A 23,262-nucleotide genomic window follows, 5' to 3' on the forward strand; every position below is an offset into this window, starting at 1 on the left:
TAAGGTTCATCTTGCGGATAAGGTCTTTGGTTCCCTTTTCTTGGTGGTCATGTAGAGGGCATTGTACATGTAGGTTTGGTTTAGACTAGTTTGTCAGTAACATTCTGTGCCCAATTTCATTACTCTGCTTACCACTGAATCTTGCTCTTACGATCACCATTCTTTGCATTGTAAATAGCACTGCTTAGAAACTGCACAAGAAAGCAATCAAAGGAGAATATTGAACTACACTGGAGCTCTCAGAGCTCTTAGGCCACTCGACGTCTTACAATACTAGATATGATGATGATTATGACCCATGAAAGCATCCAAGATAACACTTGCATAATATACTCTAGGATACAAGACCTCCATCCTTTTATTCCGACCTGATAATTGACATTCTAAATTTGTCGTAACTTGGGCTCGTACTGGTCACTAAAAAATCTTATGATAATTAAGTTCAGTACACGTCATATTTGTCATATGATTGTAATTGATTACATGTAGATATATAAGAACTGGCCAGAGGATCCCTACTATATACATGTATGTGCAAGTACCTGACACTGATCAAGGTTGATGGAATCCTTATTTACTGATAACACATTTTAAATTAATCTGTTTTAGATCAGAATAAATATTTTGAAGTAATCTTAGATATTATTACAAAGTCACCTAAAATATTATATTCTATAGTACTGTTATATAAATATTATAATTCAATAAATCTAAAATAGCTTTTAACAACCACAAACGCCCCTGGCGTATGTTGACCTGGTTAATCAAGCACTTATGTTTGTTCTCCTTGTATGGAAACAAGATCAAACTGAGGGGTGGCTACCACCCAGATACCTTTTTGTAATGACCTTTATGTCAATGGGTGCACTGAGTCACAAACACACCTGCTAACTAGAGCATACGCCTTCCAAACCAAGTCCAAAGTAATCAATTAAAACAAGTTTGATACATGTACATTTATTTTGAAGTACTTTAAGACCAGCTTTTGTAAGTGATTCTTAAAATAATTTATTAAAAATTTCATTTTAGCTGTGTTGATTCAAATTACTTTTATTTGGGCTGATAAGAGAGTTATTTGTGGGAATTGTGCCTTTGGTGATGATGCATGGAGTATGGCACACAGTCGGAGCATGTCATGAGAACAATATTGGAATCATAGACTTGAATTCCCACAAAAATAAAGGCATCATATCACAAGCAATTTTCAAAATGGCTGCCAATGCTTGTTATTCTACAATACATTTGTTTCTGTCTGTGTGCCAAATGGCTGTAGTATCAAAGACACAATCCTATCATCTACATGTACGTACATGTGTGTACCTGCAGTTTCCTTAAAGCACTCTCCTCTGTTTTCAGTTATATAGTATGTAGCACTACATTGCATTGTTGTACAACAATCTTAGTTTCAGTCTATTCTAAGATTCAGATTTTTGTGCGCTGTTAATATTTTTGACATTATATTCATTTTTCATAAAATGTGTGTTTACTTTGAAACTGTCAGAAAGGTGAATCCTGAACCTGTTTGTGTGGCTAGAGATCACAGACAACCATGTAGTACATACATGTCATATCAACTCGCTACTCTTTTACAAGATTTTCAATCCATACAATTTATGTACAAAAGCCAAACCGATTTACCATTAAATCCTCTTATTAGACCTCTGCTGAAAAAGAAAGCACGCAAGTACAAGGAAAATACCCTTCATAAAGATTCATTATTGGGGGTATGACCATGTACATGTAAGCTTGTTCTTGAAAACTACAATGTGTATATTGTTGATTCAAATAATCGTTTATACTTTATGGACACTAGTGCATTACTGTTTAGACATTAGAATATGTTATGTTGTATTATTTATGCATGCGAAAGTAAATAAAAGTATCTATAAGCTAATAAAACTGAATGAAATAATAGGATTAACTGTGAGTTAAATTCACTATTGACAAAGTAGCGGTGCCCAATACTGCTGATAAAGCAACTCAATTTACGTCCTGACTTACTCATCATATTCATTGATGATGAACTGATACACAAATGTTGCTTTCTTACGTGAAACCTGCTGAAGATAGGCTCGACCTTTCGATGCGCTGGATTCTTGCTCACTAGGGGGCGCTCTAAGGAAGATTTCTCCAAAAACAGTAGCTGTAGCATCAGAGAAGAATAAGATAAAGCAAACTGGTACACATACAAAATTTGAACCCCAAATTACATGGAAATTGTCGTTACTTTCAATATGTCATCTAACAATGTCCACTACCACTTTCCTGCTATCCACTTTGATTTATCCTTTCCTTAGTCTTGTCTATTGAACTGAGGACGGCTTCAGTTTCTGTGCTCTTTTCATGCATTCCTTTCATACCTTTCCGCTTGATGAAGTGTGCATAAATATTATATTTTATAGTAAAGGTTTGCAGTAACACCATAATGATAAACATTATACATCAAGTCCACTTTGCCTTAAAAAAGTCCCCCTGTAAGTTCAAATGCAAGTCCACTAACAACTATTATATAACACCCAAGCAGATCCTTGCCATTTGATTGGAGGATTGTTGGTCACGTGATGGCAAATAAATGTACCGTTGCAAGCTACGTCTTTAACCATGCATTTTCGTTCCATCCGATTTGTTCTATTGCACAGTGCATACCACCACATCATTGCATGTGCGTGTCTTTGATAATGCAGAAGTATTACTGCACCGCGCATACTACATTACAGTGCCCGTGTGTCTCAAAATACGCAGCAATACACAGCGCATTTACAGTAGTCACTGTTGAATCCAACCAAGCCGCACCAAAATACATGTGTGTAATGTCATAATAAATATTGAACGCGTTGTTTGTTTTGAAAGTTGTACCCTCAAATCAAAATGACAAAGATCTACTTGGATGTTATTTAAAACAAATAATGAATGTTTTTATTCCTGCAATAGTAAGCTGGAATGTTAGTAAGATGGAATGAGTAAGATGGAATGTTAGTACAGTAAGATGGAATGTTAGTAAGATGGAATGTTAGTACAGTAAGATGGAATGTTAGTACAGTAAGATGGAATGTTAGTACAGTAAGATGGAATGTTAGTAAGATGGAATGTTAGTACAGTAAGATGGAATGTTAGTAAGATGGAATGTTAGTACAGTAAGATGGAATGTTAGTAAGATGGAATGTTAGTAAGATGGAATGTTAGTACAGTAAGATGGAATGTTAGTAAGATGGAATGTTAGTACAGTAAGATGGAATGTTAGTAAGATGGAATGTTAGTACAGTAAGATGGAATGTTAGTACAGTAAGATGGAATGTTAGTAAGATGGAATGTTAGTAAGATGGAATGTTAGTACAGTAAGATGGAATGTTAGTAAGATGGAATGTTAGTACAGTAAGATGGAATGTTAGTAAGATAGAATGTTAGTACAGTAAGATGGAATGAGTAAGATGGAATGTTAGTACAGTAAGATGGAATGTCAGTTAGTAAGATGGAATGTTAGTAAGATGGAATGTTAGTAAGATGGAATGTTCTTTTTTAACTCGGCTCTGCCTCGCCTTTCAACTCATGAAAATGTTTGCACCATTGCACTCATTATTTATATACTATTGGTAAATGTATGTTAAAACAAAACTGGTCAGATTACCTGAGTAATTACTGACTGAGCATTAAATACTCTTATTAAATCCAATGTAGCTTACCCAGCGTTTTGGTATCTAATTTATTCTCATCACTATTGATCAACAACTCCCTGATGAAAGCAGCCAGATACTTGAAAACGTTGTGATGACTGCGTGGTATTTGAGTTAAAACCTGCACAACAACAAGTGAAAAAAGAGTAAACATTGTTAATCATGAAACTGAATAACAAATAACATCATTGTGGGGTGCCGTGGCCAAACGGAAAAGAGCACCAAACTCAAGCTCTGGTGTTTCTGTTCAGCAGAGTATGGGTTCAAATCCCGGTCGTGACACTTGTGTCCCTGAGCAAGACACTTAACTATTATTGCTTCTCTCCACCCAGGGGTAAATGGGTACCTGTGAGGGCAGAGATTGTTCTTGTGATTGATTTAGCCAAGTAGCACACATTTGTTGCACAGGCTGTATACTCCCCAGGCAACTGAGCAGTTTAAGGAATGGATTAAGGCCCAGTGACATGGGGTAATAATGTTGGATGTGCTTTGAGACGCCCTTCGGGTGTATTAAATGCTATATACAAACCAATCAATGTTATTGTTATTTCTATTATGATGAGACCAGCAAACAAAGACTACCTGCTTGCAAAGAAGGAAATTGTTTGCACACTCAAGACACTTGTTGTAGTACTTATATGGAATGACCGGCTCTCTCATGGATTCCAGAAACATCAGGAGTGCCTCTGCCACAGAATGAAGACTTCCAGCTAAAGGTGGCACACATTAAGGAACGCTTAACAATATACCATGAAAAACATGTCTAAAAACTGATAAATTTACTGAAAACAGACAATATGAATTCTACTGTATTTGTATATGATATTAACCCATTATAAGAGACCATTCATTTCTGTGTAATCATCACCATTCACCCACACATTGCTAATCATAGAGATTTTTTGCACCATTATACTCAGGAAAAATGTCAGGAATATTAATATGAAACAGAAATACATGTTAACATGGCAAAATTTGAAAATGTCAATTATATAGATCTACGTTCTTATCTTTGACTCTCTGCTTTGAGCGGAAGCAGGTCAAATTTTGCGGCCGTTTGCGGCCGCTATGTGCATTTATGTACAAGTTGTTTGTGGCCGCTATGGGCATTTATGTACAAGTTGTTTACGGCCGCTATGGGCATTTATGTACAAGTTGTTTGTGGCCTCTATTGTCTCCAAAGGGTTACTCTATTCATTTTACCAATTTGATAAACCAATTTTGATTATTGTCAGCATAAACTTCACACTGGTTGCTTTTGTTTGATCTGACTGATCCCTTTTCCATTTGTGACTCTAAGAAGAAAATCTAACAATAGTAATAATAATAACTAGATATAGTGTTTGTAGAAACAAACACTAGGTGTTCGGCTATTGTTGGGTCAGTGTTTGAATCAATGAAAAAAGTGTTGTTGATAGCTCGTCAAATTGCACAGAAATCAAAACCAAACAGTTTCCTCGATGTGTAATAATTTTATGGTAAAGCATCAAAAAGTGTACATTTCAACCTAAAAGCCTTTAAATAATGCCTTTTCAAAGCATTTTACAGGCACTTCCGGTTTAAAAAGGTCAAAAGGTCAAGAGAAGGTCACCAACATACCCATTTTTGTGAAGTACGTGAGGCCCCTTCATATGATGTATAGATTGTCAAAATAGCTTTTGTGGTCGAGGAAATGTGAACTCATGAATAATGGCGACTGGAGAAGAGACTAACTAACCGGAAGGGAAATGTTTGTTGAAAACGCCTTGAAAACAGACTACGAACGTAAAGCCCTTTCATATGATGTAGATTGTCAAAATAGCTTTTGTGGTTGAGGGCATAGGAACTTATGCATAATGACGACTGGAGAAAAGACTAACTAACCGGAAGGGAAATGTTTGTTGAAAACGCCTTGAAAACAGACTACGTACTTAATGCCCTTTCATGTGATGTATAGATTGTCTTATTAGCTTTTGTGGTTGGAGCCTTATGCATAATGACGACTGAAGAAGAGACTAAATAACCAGAAAAGAAATGTTGGTTGGAAACGCCTTGAAAATAGACTAAAAACGACGCTATTTGTAGGAGCAGAAAAAAAAAAATAATAAATAATACAAAATTTGGTCGCCAATTGGTCTCCCATCCAAGTACTGACCACGCCCGATTTTGCTTAACTTCAGTGATCCGACGGGAACCGGTCTTATCAACGCAGTACGGTCAAAGATAATATACAATAAATTTGATTTGAACCAGAAGACAAGGTCAAAAAGTTAAACGCCTTGAACGAAGACTATTCTACATGAAGCTTTTTCGCGCTCTATTGATGATCACTGGAGCATGACTCTCCCACACAGCTAATACACTACACGTTGTGTGTATGCCTAAGTGTAATGTTTATGCACATACCAACGGGGGATTTACGTTGTTTTTCAGACGTGAATTTCGAAATTTTCAACCTCTCTTTTGAGCCGGAAGACAAAATCAAAATGTGGTCATGTCTGTGAGGCGTTTACAGAGTTTTTGATGCCCTTTCCGATGATGTATTGATTGTAAAAATCCCTCATGTAGATCAAAAGTTATGATTTTTTGAAATAATAAACTTTGAATTAGTGTATCTCGTCAACTGATGACGTCATCGTGACGTAACAACTTTTGTATCATCTACTGGTTATTGTCTACCTGTGTGCAAAGTTTCAACTTAATGCGAGTTTCGCATCTATGCTTTTTCTTGCGGACAATCGACAGCAAGAAGAATAAGAAAAACCCCCCCAAAAAACCCCAAAAAACGAACAAAATTAATGAGTTGTTCGGGCTATTGCCCGAACACCTAATAATAATGAAAGGCATAATAATAAACATATTGTTTGAGAAGGATACGCATTTCATCAGGAAAACCAACGTCCAAACAATCTCGGATGGCTAAGATGTCCTTATGGAGTCCTTCCACACTGAATAGATTCTCCTACAACAACAAACAAGAGTTTCATTTATCAGTATAACAAAAAACCTGAATAAATTCAAAACTTTACAACAAGACAGCAATGCAATGACTTACTCTAAGGTAATTAAATCAGTTGTGCATTAGAGTTCCAACCTTATCAGACAACTTTCTCTTTTCATAGCGTTGATGTAAACTTCCTACATCAACATTTGACAGTTCAAATCTCACTTAAAAAAAAAAAAATACGAAAGAAAAACAGACACAACATTTTTATGAAAAGGAAACTTTTTTTTTTGGGGGGGGGTGAACAAAGAATTGACTAGAGTGGGATTCGAACCAAGGACCTCCGGATTAACGTGCCGGCGATCTACCAACTGAGCTATCTAGCCCTATATTGGCGGTGTCCCTATTCTGTCAATATCTTTGTTCGGGGGTGCCAGTCAGAAGCCATACAACCGTTAACTGCCGTGTAGCCAGGGATCACACCCAAATTACGATACAACCTGGGAAGTGGCAGCCAGGGGATCACCTCAAGGGGATGCAACTTTTGTTTTCAGATATCAATATAAACCACAAGGGAAACTGACTGGGTAAATTAAGGAAACTTGTCTATAAACTAATAACTACATTGGTTTTTGTCAACATAATGTTGATGAAAAAGTCACATGTGAAAGTTTTAGCTGAGAACACCGTCTACTTGCTGAGAAAACGGCAACAAACTATCATGATATTTTTACAAGAATGCCAGATTCAAATGTGTTGTAGTGCAGAACTATCCAAACCATATTACTTCAAAGGGAATCTCAAAATGCATTTGCACTACCAATAGCTGCAGTGCCTCTTACCAAGTAAGTTCTTACTCTCAGTCAATTTTGGAGTATTTACCATTCTATTACCCTACCTTTAACTCACATAATACTCCTGTAATATGAACCTGCATGCATAATGGCTACACTAGAGTAATGCAACACTATGCATGATGTCTTTATGACTTACTGTCTTTGTTGCATTTCTGAAGAGATGATCTACCAACATCCAGATCTCTTTAGGAATATCAAACCTCTGGAACGCCATATCTGCTCCTTGGTCATCCACTCCGGTCTCTCCACACTCTAACTTCCTAACCTCATCAGCAGTCATCTCTCTTATTGGTCCATGCATCTGTACTAGAGCTTCAATAGAGGAGCCATAACTACTAGGGATGTAGTTACCACTCACTGTGATGTGTATACCAGTTAAGAACTACAATCAGATAACTCCAATTCCTCCATTGTATTACACACTGGAACCAATCATGATTTTGTAACTACTGCAGCTTTTATTCTCACGGTGTGATTTCTTATGAACTTGAATCATTCAAGGGACGCAATAAATTTCTTGCACAGAGCAAGACATTTAAGTTGATGGCTTGTTATATACCTCCATGTTATAACCAAGGAGTACATTATGTGCATCTGTCAGGATCAGAATATCTACATGAGCTATAGTACCAGAATATTGTACCGCAGTGCTTAACTTTACATATGATGGCTTTTTGAGTGTAATATTTCAATTGATATTTCCATCTATATAGTCGACTCTCATTAAAACGAGGTCTTCCTGACTGTCCCGTTTTCCTCATTATATACCTAAAGCTCGAACTATTCAATTGCGGTAATAATCATTGAACTATGCACAAAGTGCATTACATAATAGCAGCACATGTACCCAGTAAGGCTGCTACAATGGATAACTGTGTGGGTTTCAGTCCCTACCTGACTGCATGGGTCTTCCCTGCCATCATTTCTCTCAGGTTTTCCACCCACATCTTAAATAAGAAACTTCCTTCCTTGCCCTTGGCTTTAAAGCCAGATTTAATAAATGTCTTAGGCCGTGTCCGAAACGGCGACTTCGGCTACAGCTACGGCTAGATCGCGCGCGTCTGCCTATTCTTCAACACTGACAGACGCGCTGATCTAGACGTAGCTGTAGCCGAAGTCGTCGTTTCGGACACGGCCTTAGTTTTTTTGTACGTGGCATTTAACCCAGAAAAACTACACTCTCCATGTTTTCTTGGAAATTTGACCACTTTATAGTTCGCTGAATTGTTTGTGTCAGCTGGAAGCAGACTTCAAGTCTCGGGCATGGCAGCTTTGGCAATCCGCATCAGATCACATTGGTTGGGAGGCTCTACGTCCACCATGATGGATCCAGAGCATGATGATGATGGTGATGATGAATAAGCCATTTGCGAGTTAGATTTGAATAATGTCTGGTACAATGACTCGCTTAGTTACGATGCACCGCTTACATTTGGATTCCTCAGACTATCGAGCCAGTTGCTATACGCCACATGATTAGGGGCAAGCTTTTGCGTACTTACGTAAGAGACGTTGAACCCCCATATACAATTCTGAATGGATGTGTATGGAACAATGTTACCAGGGTTTGCTCATTCTGGAGGTTGCTATACAAAAGCTTTGCCCCTAATCACGTGGCATAGCAACTCTCTCGATAGTCTGAGGAATTCAAATGTAAAGGGTGCATTGTAACTAAGCAAGTCATTGTACCAGACATTATTCAAATTTAACTCGCACATGGCTTATTGTTTGAAGTGGTTGCATTTGTGTGTATTGAGAACTAGAGGGTTGAAATGCATACCCCTTTGATATGTCACAACCACAGCCTACACTAACAGTAATTTTATGTTCTATCTATCTTTTACGCAGTAAAGGGGGGGGGGGGATATGACTGTGTTTCATAAAGTATTATAGGCTAAAAAAACATAATAGTTTGGAATAAATTCCTGTATTAGATATGTTTGACCCAATCCAATGCAACATAGTTAGGGAGTAACATGCCTGTGATATTTGTTCACCGGGCTCAGGAAAGTACTGAGTAACCAGCGACAACACACATCGGTGAATGGGCAAAAAAAACAAAGTTAATATTCTTTATCCCCGATGAAGATTTAACATCTCTTTAATATGGTTACTTGTGCAAGAAAAAAGGATATATAATAGTCTTTGCCATTATCCAGATGAAACACCAGAATATCCTCAAAGGTATCTTTTCCTGCATTCAGAGCAGCTGCAGAGTTCTTATCAACTTGTACTGTCACTGTAAACTCCACAGTGTCACCTTCAAATACAATCAACAAGAGAAAACAATTGAAAACACTGTATCAATAATACTTAGGACCATTTATGTGGCTTTGACATGAGATTTGTTTAAATAATACAGTTAAAGGCACTGGTAATTAATTACTCAAAATAATCATTAGCATAAAAGCTTACTTGGTGTGGAGAGCAGTTGATAGTATAAAACACTGTGGAACAGCTCCTTCTGAAGTAATATAGGTTTTGAGAAAGAGGTATATTCTCACTCAAATAATAAAAGACTTCAGCTGAAGCCTTCTATTATGCATCTGAAAGCGCACACACAATTTTGCAACAAGGGTGTTTTTTTCTTTCATTATTCACTGGTAACTTTGATGACCAACTGAATAAAACTTTTCACAGGTTTGTTATTTTATGCATATTTTGGGATACACAGAGTGAGAATACTGGTCTTTGAAAATATCCAAAGGTGCCCAGTGCCTTTAATATAAAACATTCTAGTAACACAACTATTGTTGAAGGTCGTCGTTTGAAAAATGTAAATATTAATAATAGTTATATTGTTTAAACAAATTGACTTAGGTAGTGACTAAATGTACCTGGCATCATGAAGACTTCTGATGGTTCTACTTTCAGCCATGGTTTGCAGAAGTCTTTATCATCAAGTTTGTTGACAAACTTGGCCACTGTATTAACTTGACCAACATTTGCAACATCTAATGTAAGCAGCTGAGGTTCCATGAAGTGTACATCTTTAAACTCCAGCTGGAAAGGTCCAAAAACAACATTTTCAAACTTGTTATTAGCTACTGCGTTTTTTTAATTTTGTTTTTGATGCAGAAGTAAAAAAAAAAAGCAATTAGGTTTTATAATGTCAGACAACTACCTTAATCAACAGATAGTTACAGACCACTAATCAGACAAAAACTACTAGTCCCCAGTCTGCATCAGTCAGACATATTTGATTACTGTTGCAATTAAGTGGAATCAATTGAGAGCCAAACTCATGATACTTTAAACGATAGATTCTCACCTTGAGAATCTTTGAATTGTGAATGTGGGATCAGGAGCATGGAGCAAGTGCAGCAATTTAACTTTAATGCCGTTTGACAAGTATACTTGTTATACCTCTGCACAAATTGTGAAGTTTGATTGGTCGAGAACCAATCACGTGCAGTGCAACAAATACGCATGTATCATGGCTAACGATGCGTGCTACGCGTAATGCACAGCGTGCCTGGTTACATGAAAAGTGATGTACAACGGTGTATTCCCCTTGATCGTTCCCACCGTTGGTCGATTTCCAGCGCTGTACGAAACACACGCGGGTTCGAGGGAACAGGTGAAGAATTGTTTCTTATTTGAACTGTTCGTCTGTTATTAAACCATTATGGATTGCTCCGTCTTAATAATGTTTGAAGATGACAACAAAACTTCGAGAAGAAGAATAACAATGTTACCAAGGTATAACAAAACAATTGTTATAGAAGAGTTTGCGGTAACACCATGTAATAACAATCTCTAAATGAGTTGGGGTGGTTCTGAAAAGAACCGTTGGATTAACTCGACGTTTCGATCAGTATGCTCTGATCGTCTTCTGGAGAATGCTTTGCCCTGGGTGCCATTTCCCCCCTTGGGTGTACCAAACGCCATGGATCCAATCACAGCGTGCAACAATTGTATAATTTACTATCAAATATTGACTGCTTCCAGTGCTATGGTTAAAACTACGACACCTGAAGTGATCCTCCGCGCGTTCACCGAGGGAAAATAGCTCCGGGGATCACCGAGGGAGTCGTAGGTTTAACTGTACCGAGTACAAGCAGTCAATATTTGTTTTATAACACCCCATACATATTTAATGTGCTTACATACATTGTACACGTAGATGTCAAGGTACCTGCTAAAACATACGTAGCATTCAAACTGCCTCTAGGGACCGGGCAAAGGTCCTGGGTTCGAATCCGACCCAGTAAATATGCCTGTGATTTTTTCACAGAAAAAGTACCGAGTAAACAGTGCTTACACACATCAGTGTAAGGGTAACATAAATAATAAGCTTCACATCGGTGTATATGGGTATATTGGTGTATTGGAAGAGGGCGCTGCTCAGTAGCGACCACCATTGGCATTTCGTGTCCATCGTTTGTACTCTTTGCTGCTTAAAAGATAATCCACTCTGCTATATGTCAGGAGTTGAACAATTTGTGGATTGGTGTGATCGTCATTTCCAAGAAGATGGTTATAGATTTTCGCCGCATCACTGGGGTCCATGAACCAGTGCATATTAATGACAATGTAATAGGCATGTGAATGAGTACAAACACCTTGGTACAGTAATCGATGACAAACTTAACTGGAATAAAAACACGCAATTAGTTTTCGGCAAGGCTATGCAACGGATGTTTTTCCTTCAGCAGTTCAATGTTGATAGAACGATTTTACACTTAGTTTATTAATCTGTAATACAGAATATTGTTACTTCTTATATAGTCAGTGTGTATGGTTCACATTCAAAGGAAAATAGGGAACGGTTTGAGCGCGTCCGTAAAAGGGCCCAACGCTCTGTAGGCCTCACCTTGCCAACATACGACGACATCTTTTTTGAATGTGCAATATCTAAGGTTCATATTATTTGATCATAATGTGATTTTTGGGGTTGAACAAAGAATTGACTAGAGTGGGATTTGAACCAACGACCTCCGGATTAACATGCCGGCGCTCTACCAACTGAGCTATCTAGCACCCCCGAACAAAGATATTGACAAAATAGGGACACCGCCAATATAGGGTTAGATAGCTCAGTTGGTAGAGCGCCGGCACGTTAATCCGGAGGTCGTTGGTTTGAACTCCACTCCAGTCAATTCTTTGTTCAAACCCAAAAATCATTTCAAAATTTACCCAGTCTGTTTCCCTTGTGGTTTATATTGATAATTGATCATATTGTTTTAGACTTTGTGTTCCTTGTGCAAACCTTACTCGATACAGACAATCCTTTGTCCCCAACTCCATTAATTTATTTAACACATCAGTTGTACGTAAACAGGGGATACTTACTTAATTGTAAGTTATATTCACAGCCGGTTTTCTCTTTCACTGGAATACTTTGTAAATATTTGCTTGTATTTATCGGGTGGGTGTTTTATTTATTTTTAGTGAGTATATTTCTGTCCTTTTAATCTGTGTAACGATGTAATAATTGTTTTTAACCAGCAATTGTTTTTTCTAACCAAATAATAATTCTTACATTGTTTAGGCTTAAAGCAACCTGCGGCAGTGCTTCATTCTCCTGCTTGTCTACTTTACGTATCTCCTCTTCCACAACTTGCTTGAATTTCTTCTCATCAATGACCTTCACCTGTTAAAATATGAACAATCCATGTGTTACATGTAAGCCATCCCATACCCACATTAAGCAAAGACATCTCTCATCATTTAATAACAAATATAGTATATATTAAGCATTTTAGAAATGGGGCATGAAAATCAACCCAGCCAAATGCAAAACTATGACAGAAGACCCGAGAGACATAACCCTCAACGGCATTCCCATAGAAAAAGTACAGGAGTTTGTGTTCCTAGGAAGCAATGTTCCATCTGTGGAAGAAGACGTGAAGAGGCACACTAGGCTTGCAGCCTGGTCATTTGGTCGACTGAAAAACACCATTTGGTCAAACCATGACATCTCAAGGTCACTAAAGACCAGAATTTACAAATCGCTCATCCTCCCAACAGCACATTCGGTTCGGAATCCTGGACTCTCATAAAGGCCACCAAACAAAAACCGGAAGTCTTTGAGATGAGATGCCTCCGCTCAATACTAGGTGTCTCATAAAGAGACAAAATAAGATATGAGGATATACGCATGCAACTTGACATGACCACAACAATTATGCATGTAGTGACCAGACGTCGTCTGAAATGGTTCGGTCATGTGATCAGAAGGCCAGCCTACAGGCTACCCAATCAGGTCTGCTTTAATGGTTTCACTACACCACGCCAACGAGGATGACAACTATTGCGCTGGAAGGCTCAAGTCCAGGATTACAATGAATGTCAACCTTCCACTTCATGAGGCAGAGCATCAAAGCTACAAATAGACTTGAACATGGACGGTTATCCAAGGAGGCCAAGGCATACATGTACCTTGTCCTAAGTAGCTAAGTAAGTATAGTATATACATATAATACAAACAAAAAGAAACATACCTCAATATTAAACAAGCTACTGACTGGCTTATGGTCACTGAGTTTCAATCTATCATGGCTGCGGTACACAACTTGTTTGATGACATTACCCTTGAAGAGAATCCTATCACACCATGCTGGAACTCTTTGTTTTTCACTAAGTAATAATAGAATGAGAAAAAAAAAGAATTAGATGTTGCAAAAACCAACCAAAAGGACCTATAATAAATGCCAAAACGAGTTACCAGCCTGACGTTTCGACCCTAGCAGTTTTTTTCAAAGGCTAAATGAGCATTCAAGAAAGACTCGGCTAGGGTTGAAACTTCAGGCCATTAACTATTTTTTGTAATAATAGAATGAATACAAGCTGAGCACCTTGGCACTAACAATAGTTGACATGACTTAAACCTACATACTTACATGTATGTATTTACTTTCATATAAGACTAAAGGGAAAAAAACACCTGTTCAAGTCAGCATAATTAGTCTCCAGAAACCAGCCCCCCCCCCCACCCCCAAGAAAAAAGAAAAGAAAAAAAAACACCCCCCAAAAACTTGATACATTTGAAAGTGATGTCTAATACTTGAATCTGTAAATACTGGTGTGACACAGGTATGGGTTGGAAAATCATTATGGTCCAAACATTGAAACAGATTTCCTTCAAAAATTGGTTTAATCCATATCTGTTAAGGTATAGAAGAGAGCCGTTTGGAAAAACAGAAAGTTAAAACTCTAGCTTTTAGAACAAGTGAGAGTGGGGCATGCGGGCACTAGTGGAAATGGGTTGAATTTACTAAATAAGAAGTTAAAACTTATGAATATGCATCAACAACCTTGAGGTATCCAACTGTCCAGAAACACATGGCGAGTTAACACATCATTGGCAGACAGTGGTTAAAGAAATTAGTCATGTTTATGAGGGTAACTTTATAAACTTTCAGTGCTAACACACATCATTGAACATGTAAGAGAAAAACCAAAATTAATATTCTTTATTCCAGATGCAAATTTTCATCTATTAAATTAATGCGGTACCTGTTGCTAAAATATAGGATTCAGGGGAATCTTGGAGATCAAATTGGTTAGTAAGATATTGCTCTAGAATTGCAAAGGTTGTGGGTTCCAATCCCACCTGAAAAATATGCTTGTTATTTTTGTTTTCAAAGTATCGAGTACACAGTGCTAACACACATCGTTGTAAAAGGGTAAAACCAAATAATATTCTTATACATGTATGTATGTTAAATTGTATACCTGTGACTTTGTAAGTAGATTTTGAAGATTGTGTGTAGATGAATGTGATTTGAGAACCTCCATGGTAATACCAACCTTGTATCCCAGTTGTCAGTGCCTGGATCATACTTGTACGTTGGTTTGAATGTAATATCTCCTTCCTTAAAACCCTTGAATACTTTCTCAATTCTATGCTGTCTGACGAGCTAACAAGAAATTGCATCATTAAATTACATGGTTTCATTATACAATCATTGATATGTGTGTCAGCGCAAGTATTGAACGAAAAGCCATCACGTAATAACTTGATGTTTACATTTACAAAAATTAAAATGGAAAGGCACTCATGGTGCGTGAAATGACAAACTTGTCATACAAATGTAATACAAATATTAATACTACATGTAGGTTCTTGTAAAGTACTTTATAACACCCTAGGTGTGTATCAAAGCGCTCAGTATTTTGTCCTGCAAACTTTTTTATTGAAGTATGAGATCTGTTTCTTTATATCATCATGTATTGGTTTACAAGGTACTGTTGCACAATATGCAGCCAAGCAAAACAGGAACACAAAGGGCAATGGGTTATTTTTGTGCTAAACACACCACACAAGACCAACGGCTTTACGTTCCATTGGAAGGATGGAGCAATAATGGGTTAAGTGTCGAGCTTAAGGACACAAGTGTAACGACTGCGACTCAAATCCACAATCTGCTGATTAGAAACACCAGAGCTTGAGTTCATGTTCTTATCCGCTTGTACGCAACATGCCATTGTATAAAGAGCTATTACAGAGAATGAACAGCACAATGCCTGATGGAACACCACAGAATCTGGACAACGAAAGTGCACAGGGCCCTTTAACAGGGCCCTGCAGGGATCTTTAACTTGCTGTGTTACCTTAACTCTTATTATTCCATTTAACAATAGCATGCAAAAGAAAGGTCAAACTTTTCTTTGCACCAGTAACTCCTGGAGTTGAGCTACGTCCCGTAGCCTTAGATCTCAAGGGTTTTTCTCATGACCCCCTCTCGTCCCAAAAGTAGCGCCTTCTGTAACAGATCTACCCTGACAGTCATATGTACCTGGTCATGTTCCAACAGTGTTTGAAAGTCTTTCTTTTCAATGTGGACTTTGACAACATCAACAGACAGGTCACCAATGCGATAATTCAAATCACCCATCCAAATAACAACCCTAAAAGACAAACATATATAAAATCATCCTCCTATCACATAAAATGTGTGTAAAATGTAACCTAGTCATATTCAATCCATATAAACCAAACTGAAACGCCAAAGTGAGATCACAATCCTACTCAGTGATAGTGAGATCCCAATCCCACTCAGTGATAGTGAGATCCCAATCCCACTCAGTGATAGTGAGATCCACTTCCCACTCAGTGATGCTGAGATCCCAATCCCACTCAGTGATAGTGAGATCCCAATCCCACTCAGTGATAGTGAGATCCCAATCCCACTCAGTGATAGTGAGATCCTAATCCCACTCAGTGATAGTGAGATCCCCCTCCCACTCAGTGATAGTGAGATCCCCCTCCCACTCAGTGATAGTGAGATCCCTATCCCACTCAGTGATAGTGAGATCCCAATCCCACTCAGTGATAGTGAGATCCCAATCCCACTCAGTGATAGTGAGATCCACTTCCCACTCAGTGATGCTGAGATCCCAATCCCACTCAGTGATAGTGAGATCCCAATCCCACTCAGTGATAGTGAGATCCCAATCCCACTCAGTGATAGTGAGATCCCAATCCCACTCAGTGATAGTGAGATCACAATCCTAATCAGTGATAGTGAGATCCCAATCCCACTCAGTGATAGTGAGATCCCCCTCCCACTCAGTGATAGTGAGATCCCAATCCCACTCAGTGATAGTGAGATAATAATAATAATAATAATAATAATAATAATAATAGTGATAGTGAGATAATAATAATGCCCAATTTCACTCAGTGATAGTGAGATCCCCCTCCCACTCAGTGATAGTGAGATCCCCCTCCCACTCAGTGATAGTGAGATCCCAATCCCACTCAGTGATAGTGAGATCCCAATCCCACTCAGTGATAGTGAGATCCCAATCCCACTCAGTGATAGTGAGATCCCAATCCCACTCAGTGATAGTGAGATCCCAATCCCACTCAGTGATAGTGAGATCCCTATCCCACTCAGTGATAGTGAGATCCCAATCCCACTCAGTGATAGTGAGATCCCAATCCCACTCAGTGATAGTGAGATCCCAATCCCACTCAGTGATGGTGAGAATTCAATCCCCTTTATTGACAGTGATACTCTCTCATTTTTTAAATGAAATGCCTTACTCATGGTCTCGTATAATGGATAATGGCTGATGTGGTGACACTTGATCAAACTTCATTCGAGAACAGATGTCAGTATAGTCCTGAGAAGAAAAGCAGGAGAAAAACAAAACCATTTCAGACAAACTAATTGCAATTACTTAATGATAACACAGGCTTAATAACAAATAAAGTCAAAACATAGTATACAATACTTGGACAGCATTTCAAATTGAAGTGGAAAAATTGGTACTGGTATGAACTTTATGATCAACAAGCTCTCTCATCTATATAATACATGGTTCTTAAGTACGTAAATGTATCACTTTTTTCACACCTTATGGGAGTCTCAAAGTACTCTCTATTTTTGCAGCAGGTATGAAGCGCAGCGTTTGAATACCCAATTATACAGCAGCTTGTAATGGTTTACAAGATGATGTGGTGCACTCTGCAACCAACCATGCAAGAAACACCTACATAATGTAGCAAACCCCTTTCTTTGCATTACATAATACAAAGGATCTCAATCCTAATACATGCATCCCATCCAAAGGATGAAGCAGTTATGGTCATGTGTCTTGCTCAAGGACAATTACAGAAACAACAATCTGAAAACACGAGAACTCAAGTCCATTATGTAGTCCAACCTACTCCATGTAATTAATTAACTGGTATTGTTTCTAATACCAATCCTACATTGTATACCTAGTCTTAAATGCATGAAAGTAGTGGTAATTGTTTCCTCTTTTTAAAGGCCTGACCAATATTAAAAACAAATAAATTCTGCACAACATTCACGGTGCTCATCTTCCCAAGGACTCTTCAAAATACCTATTGCCAGGTAATATGCTATATTAAGACTCCTGTATAATTATAGTATATTAGTTTTCACTGCAGGCCATGGCCTCCGTTAACCCTTGTCTTGGCCTCGGTGCCCCTTCAAAAAATTCCTTTTGACTCAAAGATTTTTCAATGGAAGTGCCCTGTGCAAAATCAAAATGGCCTTGTCCTTTCGAAGATGAAACCCCAGGCTTGCACTCTTTACCTGATTGCGTCTCTCATATTCCTCCATATGAGCTGCAAGATGAGTGTTGACAAAACAAAATGATGTGTTATGAAACTCAAATCTCACAGCAACACCTCCTTTATTTCCCTGCATTCAAACATACATTATTAAGTGTCATTTGACTGGACTCCTTCAACGAATATATTTTACAAACGATAAACATTTTACAACTTTCGTCAAATAAAAACAGTGAAAAAAAACCAAACATCTACAGAAGTTTTAGTGCAAAAACAAATCTTTTGATTTTTTAGAGACACCTGAAAGATTTGTAAAAAGTAAATTGAGTGCCACAAAAACCTTTCTTTGAAATGGTAAATATTCAGTCGTTTTTTGAAGAAAAAAAATGATTATAAATATCAACACAACCATTAATTATGGCCTCAATCTCAACCTCCATAGCCATCGACCAAGATGCTCTGCCAAGTTTCTTATGATGCTATTCAAATGACAATTTACCAATCATGCCACTTTTGAAGAATGAAGTTCTAGTAGTTCCTTTTATTATTTTATGTAAAAAATCAAAGCACAACTATATTCGGATATGTGGTGTTTGTAAAATTACAAACACAAGGTGTTCAGTTTTCAGATGTCATGATACTTCGTAATTAAACATCCATTTTGTAGTATATTTTAACAAATATAGACTTGCAAGAGACTCGACAGCACGCAGTGTGGAGCTAGCTACCAATAACCATTTGTGCATACAAACATGTACGTACACATAGGGAACGTAAGTGGAGCCTCAATATGTCTGCATTTTGGGAGAGTGGAATGATTTACCCTTTCCACTGCTGTTTATTCAAATTACACCATGTATCAACTTGGATGAATTTGTACATAAATACAACCCTCGGCACATTTTGACCTTACCATTTTGCCCATGATTCCTGTGCCGACAGTTTCAGCAATGACATCATGAATGTAGGGCTTATGCCTCTCCTTGGCAAATACAAGAAGCATCATTCCAACCAAACGCACCAGCTTGACCTGAAACCAAATCATGTCAATGTATGTTACAACAATAACTTACACTGTTTGAGAATAGTAGAAAGCTTATCTTAAAATATTACTAGCTGAGGTGCTGTAGTTATTGAGAAACGAGTAAAACAATGTAACAAAAATGTTTTATATGCTAAAATCATTTTCGTCTTTAGAGACAAACATTTTTGTGGCTTGTTTTACTCATTTAACGAAGGGGCAGCTTTCTATCATTATTTTCAAACTGTGAAAGTAAATCTGTGGACATCATAATTTGTGAGCTTCAAAAAGTACCCAGACCCTGTAATGATTCGTTCTAAAAAGTACTGCATCAATAATCTGAAAGTATTTTCAAGTAAAAAGTAATAAAAATAAGTTCTTAAATACAAAACATATTGTGTAGTCTGCCATTTAACGTTCCTTGTATCATTCCTTGCAAAACTAAGTACAAACTTCCTTTACAAACTTCCCGATGTATAGTTAAAAATGTGAATGACAGACTGCACATAAGTACCTTGAAGTAAGCACCGACCCTCTGCAAAGCTTTCTCAATGGCTTTGTTCCATTCTTCCTCTCTAGCTGAGTCATTGAAGAGGAACGCTTCTTTGCTTAAATCCAATTCTTGAAAACCAATGGCATATATATCAGCTTTGATGTCATCTACATTCAACCATGGTCCCAAACCTTCTGATGCAGTTTGACCATTGACATTCCATGTACCAACAAACACTCGGAAGTTATGAGGGAAGGTGTAGTCTTTTTCTCTTCTTTTGAGGATTTCATGTCTGATTCCAGCAGGCTTAAAGACAGGTTTGATTGTAGCATAGCACCCCCTATCAGCTTCATCCTCAGGTATACTGTCAATATCAACCAAGTCCAATAATGCATCATAATGTACTCCTACATTGTGATTATTCATGGTACATAAGAAGTAAATCTCAGTTTTCATCAGAACTGTTTAAACAGCGGCTACAGAATGCTTAGAAATATATAGTTGTTACATTTTTGTAATAGATGCAGTCCACGGGAAACAGAAAAAACATATAACGAGTCTCTTACCTCACGTTGTCATTGGCGGCTATTTGATGTGGAAAATAGCGCCCTCAGTTTGCCAAAGCTGGAGAACTGTGTGTAAACCCAATTGGGGAAAATCGCCACTGACGTCAAGGGGACATTATAATAGATTAGCCATTTTTTACTCCGGCTAAAAAAGCCGCGCGGAGAGGTGCACTCTTGACTTGAATTACTTATTACCATACGCAAATTTTAAGCGTAAAATGGTTATAAATCGGTATCTACGATGTCTGTTTGGCCAAAAAGGGTAATAGTTAAAATAATGAGATTATCCTGTAGGCGCTGTTTAAAAAATTTGATTAGTTGATTAATACAAATAATAAATAAATATAATAGTAGTCGATATTTAAATAGTGCTTTATACACCAGAAGGGCGTCTCAAAGCGCTGAAACATACATATTTCCTGCAAGGTATTTGGGACTAGATTTTTGAATTACGAGATCTACTCCTTTTACATAGCAACTTCTTAACATCCCATACGAAGGACGAAGTAATGGTTAAGTGTCTTGCTAGAGGACACAAGTGTCACAGCTGGGGACAAATCAGGCACAAAGGAATTCTATTTTCATTTACATAGCATACCATTTCAAAAATTGGGTTGCTCGGTCAGGAATTTTTTTTTCTTCTTTCTTTTCTCTAATTTTAGGTTGCCTAAATCTTGATTAAACTTGCTATGGTCTTACCTTTTCGTCAAAAGATTAACAAAGATGTGTTTTTGTCCTAATTATCAAAACAACATTGAAAATAAACTCCAAATAGACAAAAGTCGCCACTTTTGAATCCCTGATGGCTGCCCCAAGCACATCGCAAAAACACCACCAAGAGATACTTTTTTGAAGCCAGTGACTTCATCTATCTAAATATACATTACATCAACACATTGGACGACTGCATTGCTTGTCACAGGGGTTCAAGGAAACCCGTTTTCGTCCTTTGACCTATTTTATTCATAAAAATTTGCGTCGCGAGATTAGTATGGCTTACCTACATACCACCGCGAGGCGTCTGTTTATCTATGCAGCGAGGCCGTCACCTGACCTGGTGCTGTTGCTACGTGACGTCATAGCTAGCTTGGTTCCACTATGCGTGCACCATACGGGAGCCCCAAGCGTACATACATTACAGGTTTTACATGGCACGCGCAGAGAGCCAAGCTATGACAATTGTTGCCACTCGTCGGCCTTGTTTATCAAGTGGAATGTTTATCGAAGTTTGAAAAAGCAGTGTCTGGTTTCATCATTGTAGGGGGTAGGAAAAAATATCCTTTTCTTTCCTCTTTTCTGCCTGGCGTCGTTACCCTATCCTTTGAAGTATTCCAGTGAAGAGGTTTACCTTGTTTCTGGAATAGACAAAGGTCTGCCAGTTCTTTCTTTTCCCTTTCCCTTTTCTTAACTGTCCTGTCATTTCTATTCAGTATCTTCTCGGTTAGTCCAGATCCTACTAATACTTGGTGCTTGCCCGGAGCCCTCTCTGGATCCTTAGAGCTCTTCTCCGAAGGGTACCGGAAATAAACATGTTGCAGGTCATGGCCGCCTGGTAGTACAGGGTCCTGAACTAGGTGGAAATGCGCTGAGAGGCTGACCTATCAACAGGTGTAAAATGTCGAAGTGGTTGTTCTGCCATGGACAAGCATGGATTGGTGGTCCGTGCATCACTTTCGGTTGAATTCCTGAGGCCATCGGGGTGACATTGTTACGACAATGTGTTCGTTGAGTTCTCTTCATTCCTTGCGTACTTTGGGCCAGTATCAAACCTCTGACTATCTGAAACTCTTCTTTTTCTCAAACACAATTTACCAATCATGACTACACAAACTAAGAATAAACAACCCTTACCTGCCCGCACAAACCCACCTTCCCGTGCGCAGCGATCTAAGCCTCTTGGTATTGCCTTTTCAAATATCAGGGGTTTTCGTTCAAATTTCACTTCCGTTCAGTCTTTTGTTCTTAACAACTCACCTGACTTGTTAGCACTGTCAGAGAGCAGACTGAACAGTGACATTTCTTCAAACTACCTGGATATATCTTTCATCGCCTTGACCATCCTCCATCTCATGGTCTGGGTGTCTATGTTAAAGAAACCTTGCTTTTAGCCCATGAAAGCAATCTAGAATGTATCAACCTCGGCTCTCTCTTCTCCATTCCACAACTTATCTGTATTTTTTGTATCGTTCACCCCGACATCATCCTGTGCAGTGATTGATGCAATCTCTGATAGCATTGATCAGGCTATTTCCCAGCCCCCTCCTTCTCAAGTCCTGGTGTTTGGCGACTTTAACGTTCATCATAAGGAGTGGCTGACTCATTCTCGTAATACTGACATCCCTGGTATTACGACATACAATTTTTCTATCTCTCAAGAGCTTACTCAGATCATATCATCACCTACGCATATTCCGAATCGAGCTTCCGATGGTAGGTATCTATTGGATCTCTTTTTGTGCTCTAACCCCGATGACTGTGTTGCCAAGGTCTTGCCCCCAATTGGTAACTCAGATCACTCAACTGTATCCGTCTCCATTTCATATTCGCCCCCCTCAACTACATTTCAGCCTTTCCACCGTACTGTTTTCCAGTTTGGAAAAGCTGACTGGGATGGTTTTCGATCTTTCATTGCTGATGTACCATGGTCAACAGTTTTACAACTTGGTCGTGATTTGGCAGCAGAGGAGTTCTCCGAATGGATTAACCTTGGTATGGAAATTGACATCCCGTCTCGT

At 38.3% G+C, this 23,262-nt stretch overlaps 1 protein-coding gene across 1 annotated transcript in view; it reads right to left on the reverse strand.

Moving 5' to 3' along the window:
• Positions 1-42: 42 nt before the first annotated feature.
• The window catches only part of LOC117296279 (inositol polyphosphate 5-phosphatase OCRL-like), a 49,580-nt gene continuing 26,360 nt past the window's right edge, over positions 43-23,262 (reverse strand). Inside the window, exons 9-23 of the mRNA XM_033779120.1 lie at positions 19,983-20,325; positions 19,361-19,477; positions 18,470-18,577; positions 17,449-17,528; positions 16,196-16,307; positions 15,207-15,316; positions 13,898-14,033; positions 12,937-13,047; positions 10,289-10,454; positions 9,587-9,711; positions 7,588-7,815; positions 6,528-6,612; positions 4,254-4,381; positions 3,681-3,792; positions 43-2,143 (exon numbers count right to left, since the gene is read on the reverse strand). Of these exons, the coding sequence (XP_033635011.1) occupies positions 1,998-2,143; positions 3,681-3,792; positions 4,254-4,381; positions 6,528-6,612; positions 7,588-7,815; positions 9,587-9,711; positions 10,289-10,454; positions 12,937-13,047; positions 13,898-14,033; positions 15,207-15,316; positions 16,196-16,307; positions 17,449-17,528; positions 18,470-18,577; positions 19,361-19,477; positions 19,983-20,325 (2,107 nt within the window). The 3' untranslated portion in view covers positions 43-1,997. The remainder of the gene's footprint in view (positions 2,144-3,680; positions 3,793-4,253; positions 4,382-6,527; positions 6,613-7,587; positions 7,816-9,586; positions 9,712-10,288; positions 10,455-12,936; positions 13,048-13,897; positions 14,034-15,206; positions 15,317-16,195; positions 16,308-17,448; positions 17,529-18,469; positions 18,578-19,360; positions 19,478-19,982; positions 20,326-23,262) is intronic.

Source organism: Asterias rubens, chromosome 11, assembly GCF_902459465.1.
Source record: "Asterias rubens chromosome 11, eAstRub1.3, whole genome shotgun sequence".
In the NCBI taxonomy this organism is placed as follows: Eukaryota; Metazoa; Echinodermata; class Asteroidea; order Forcipulatida; family Asteriidae; genus Asterias; species Asterias rubens.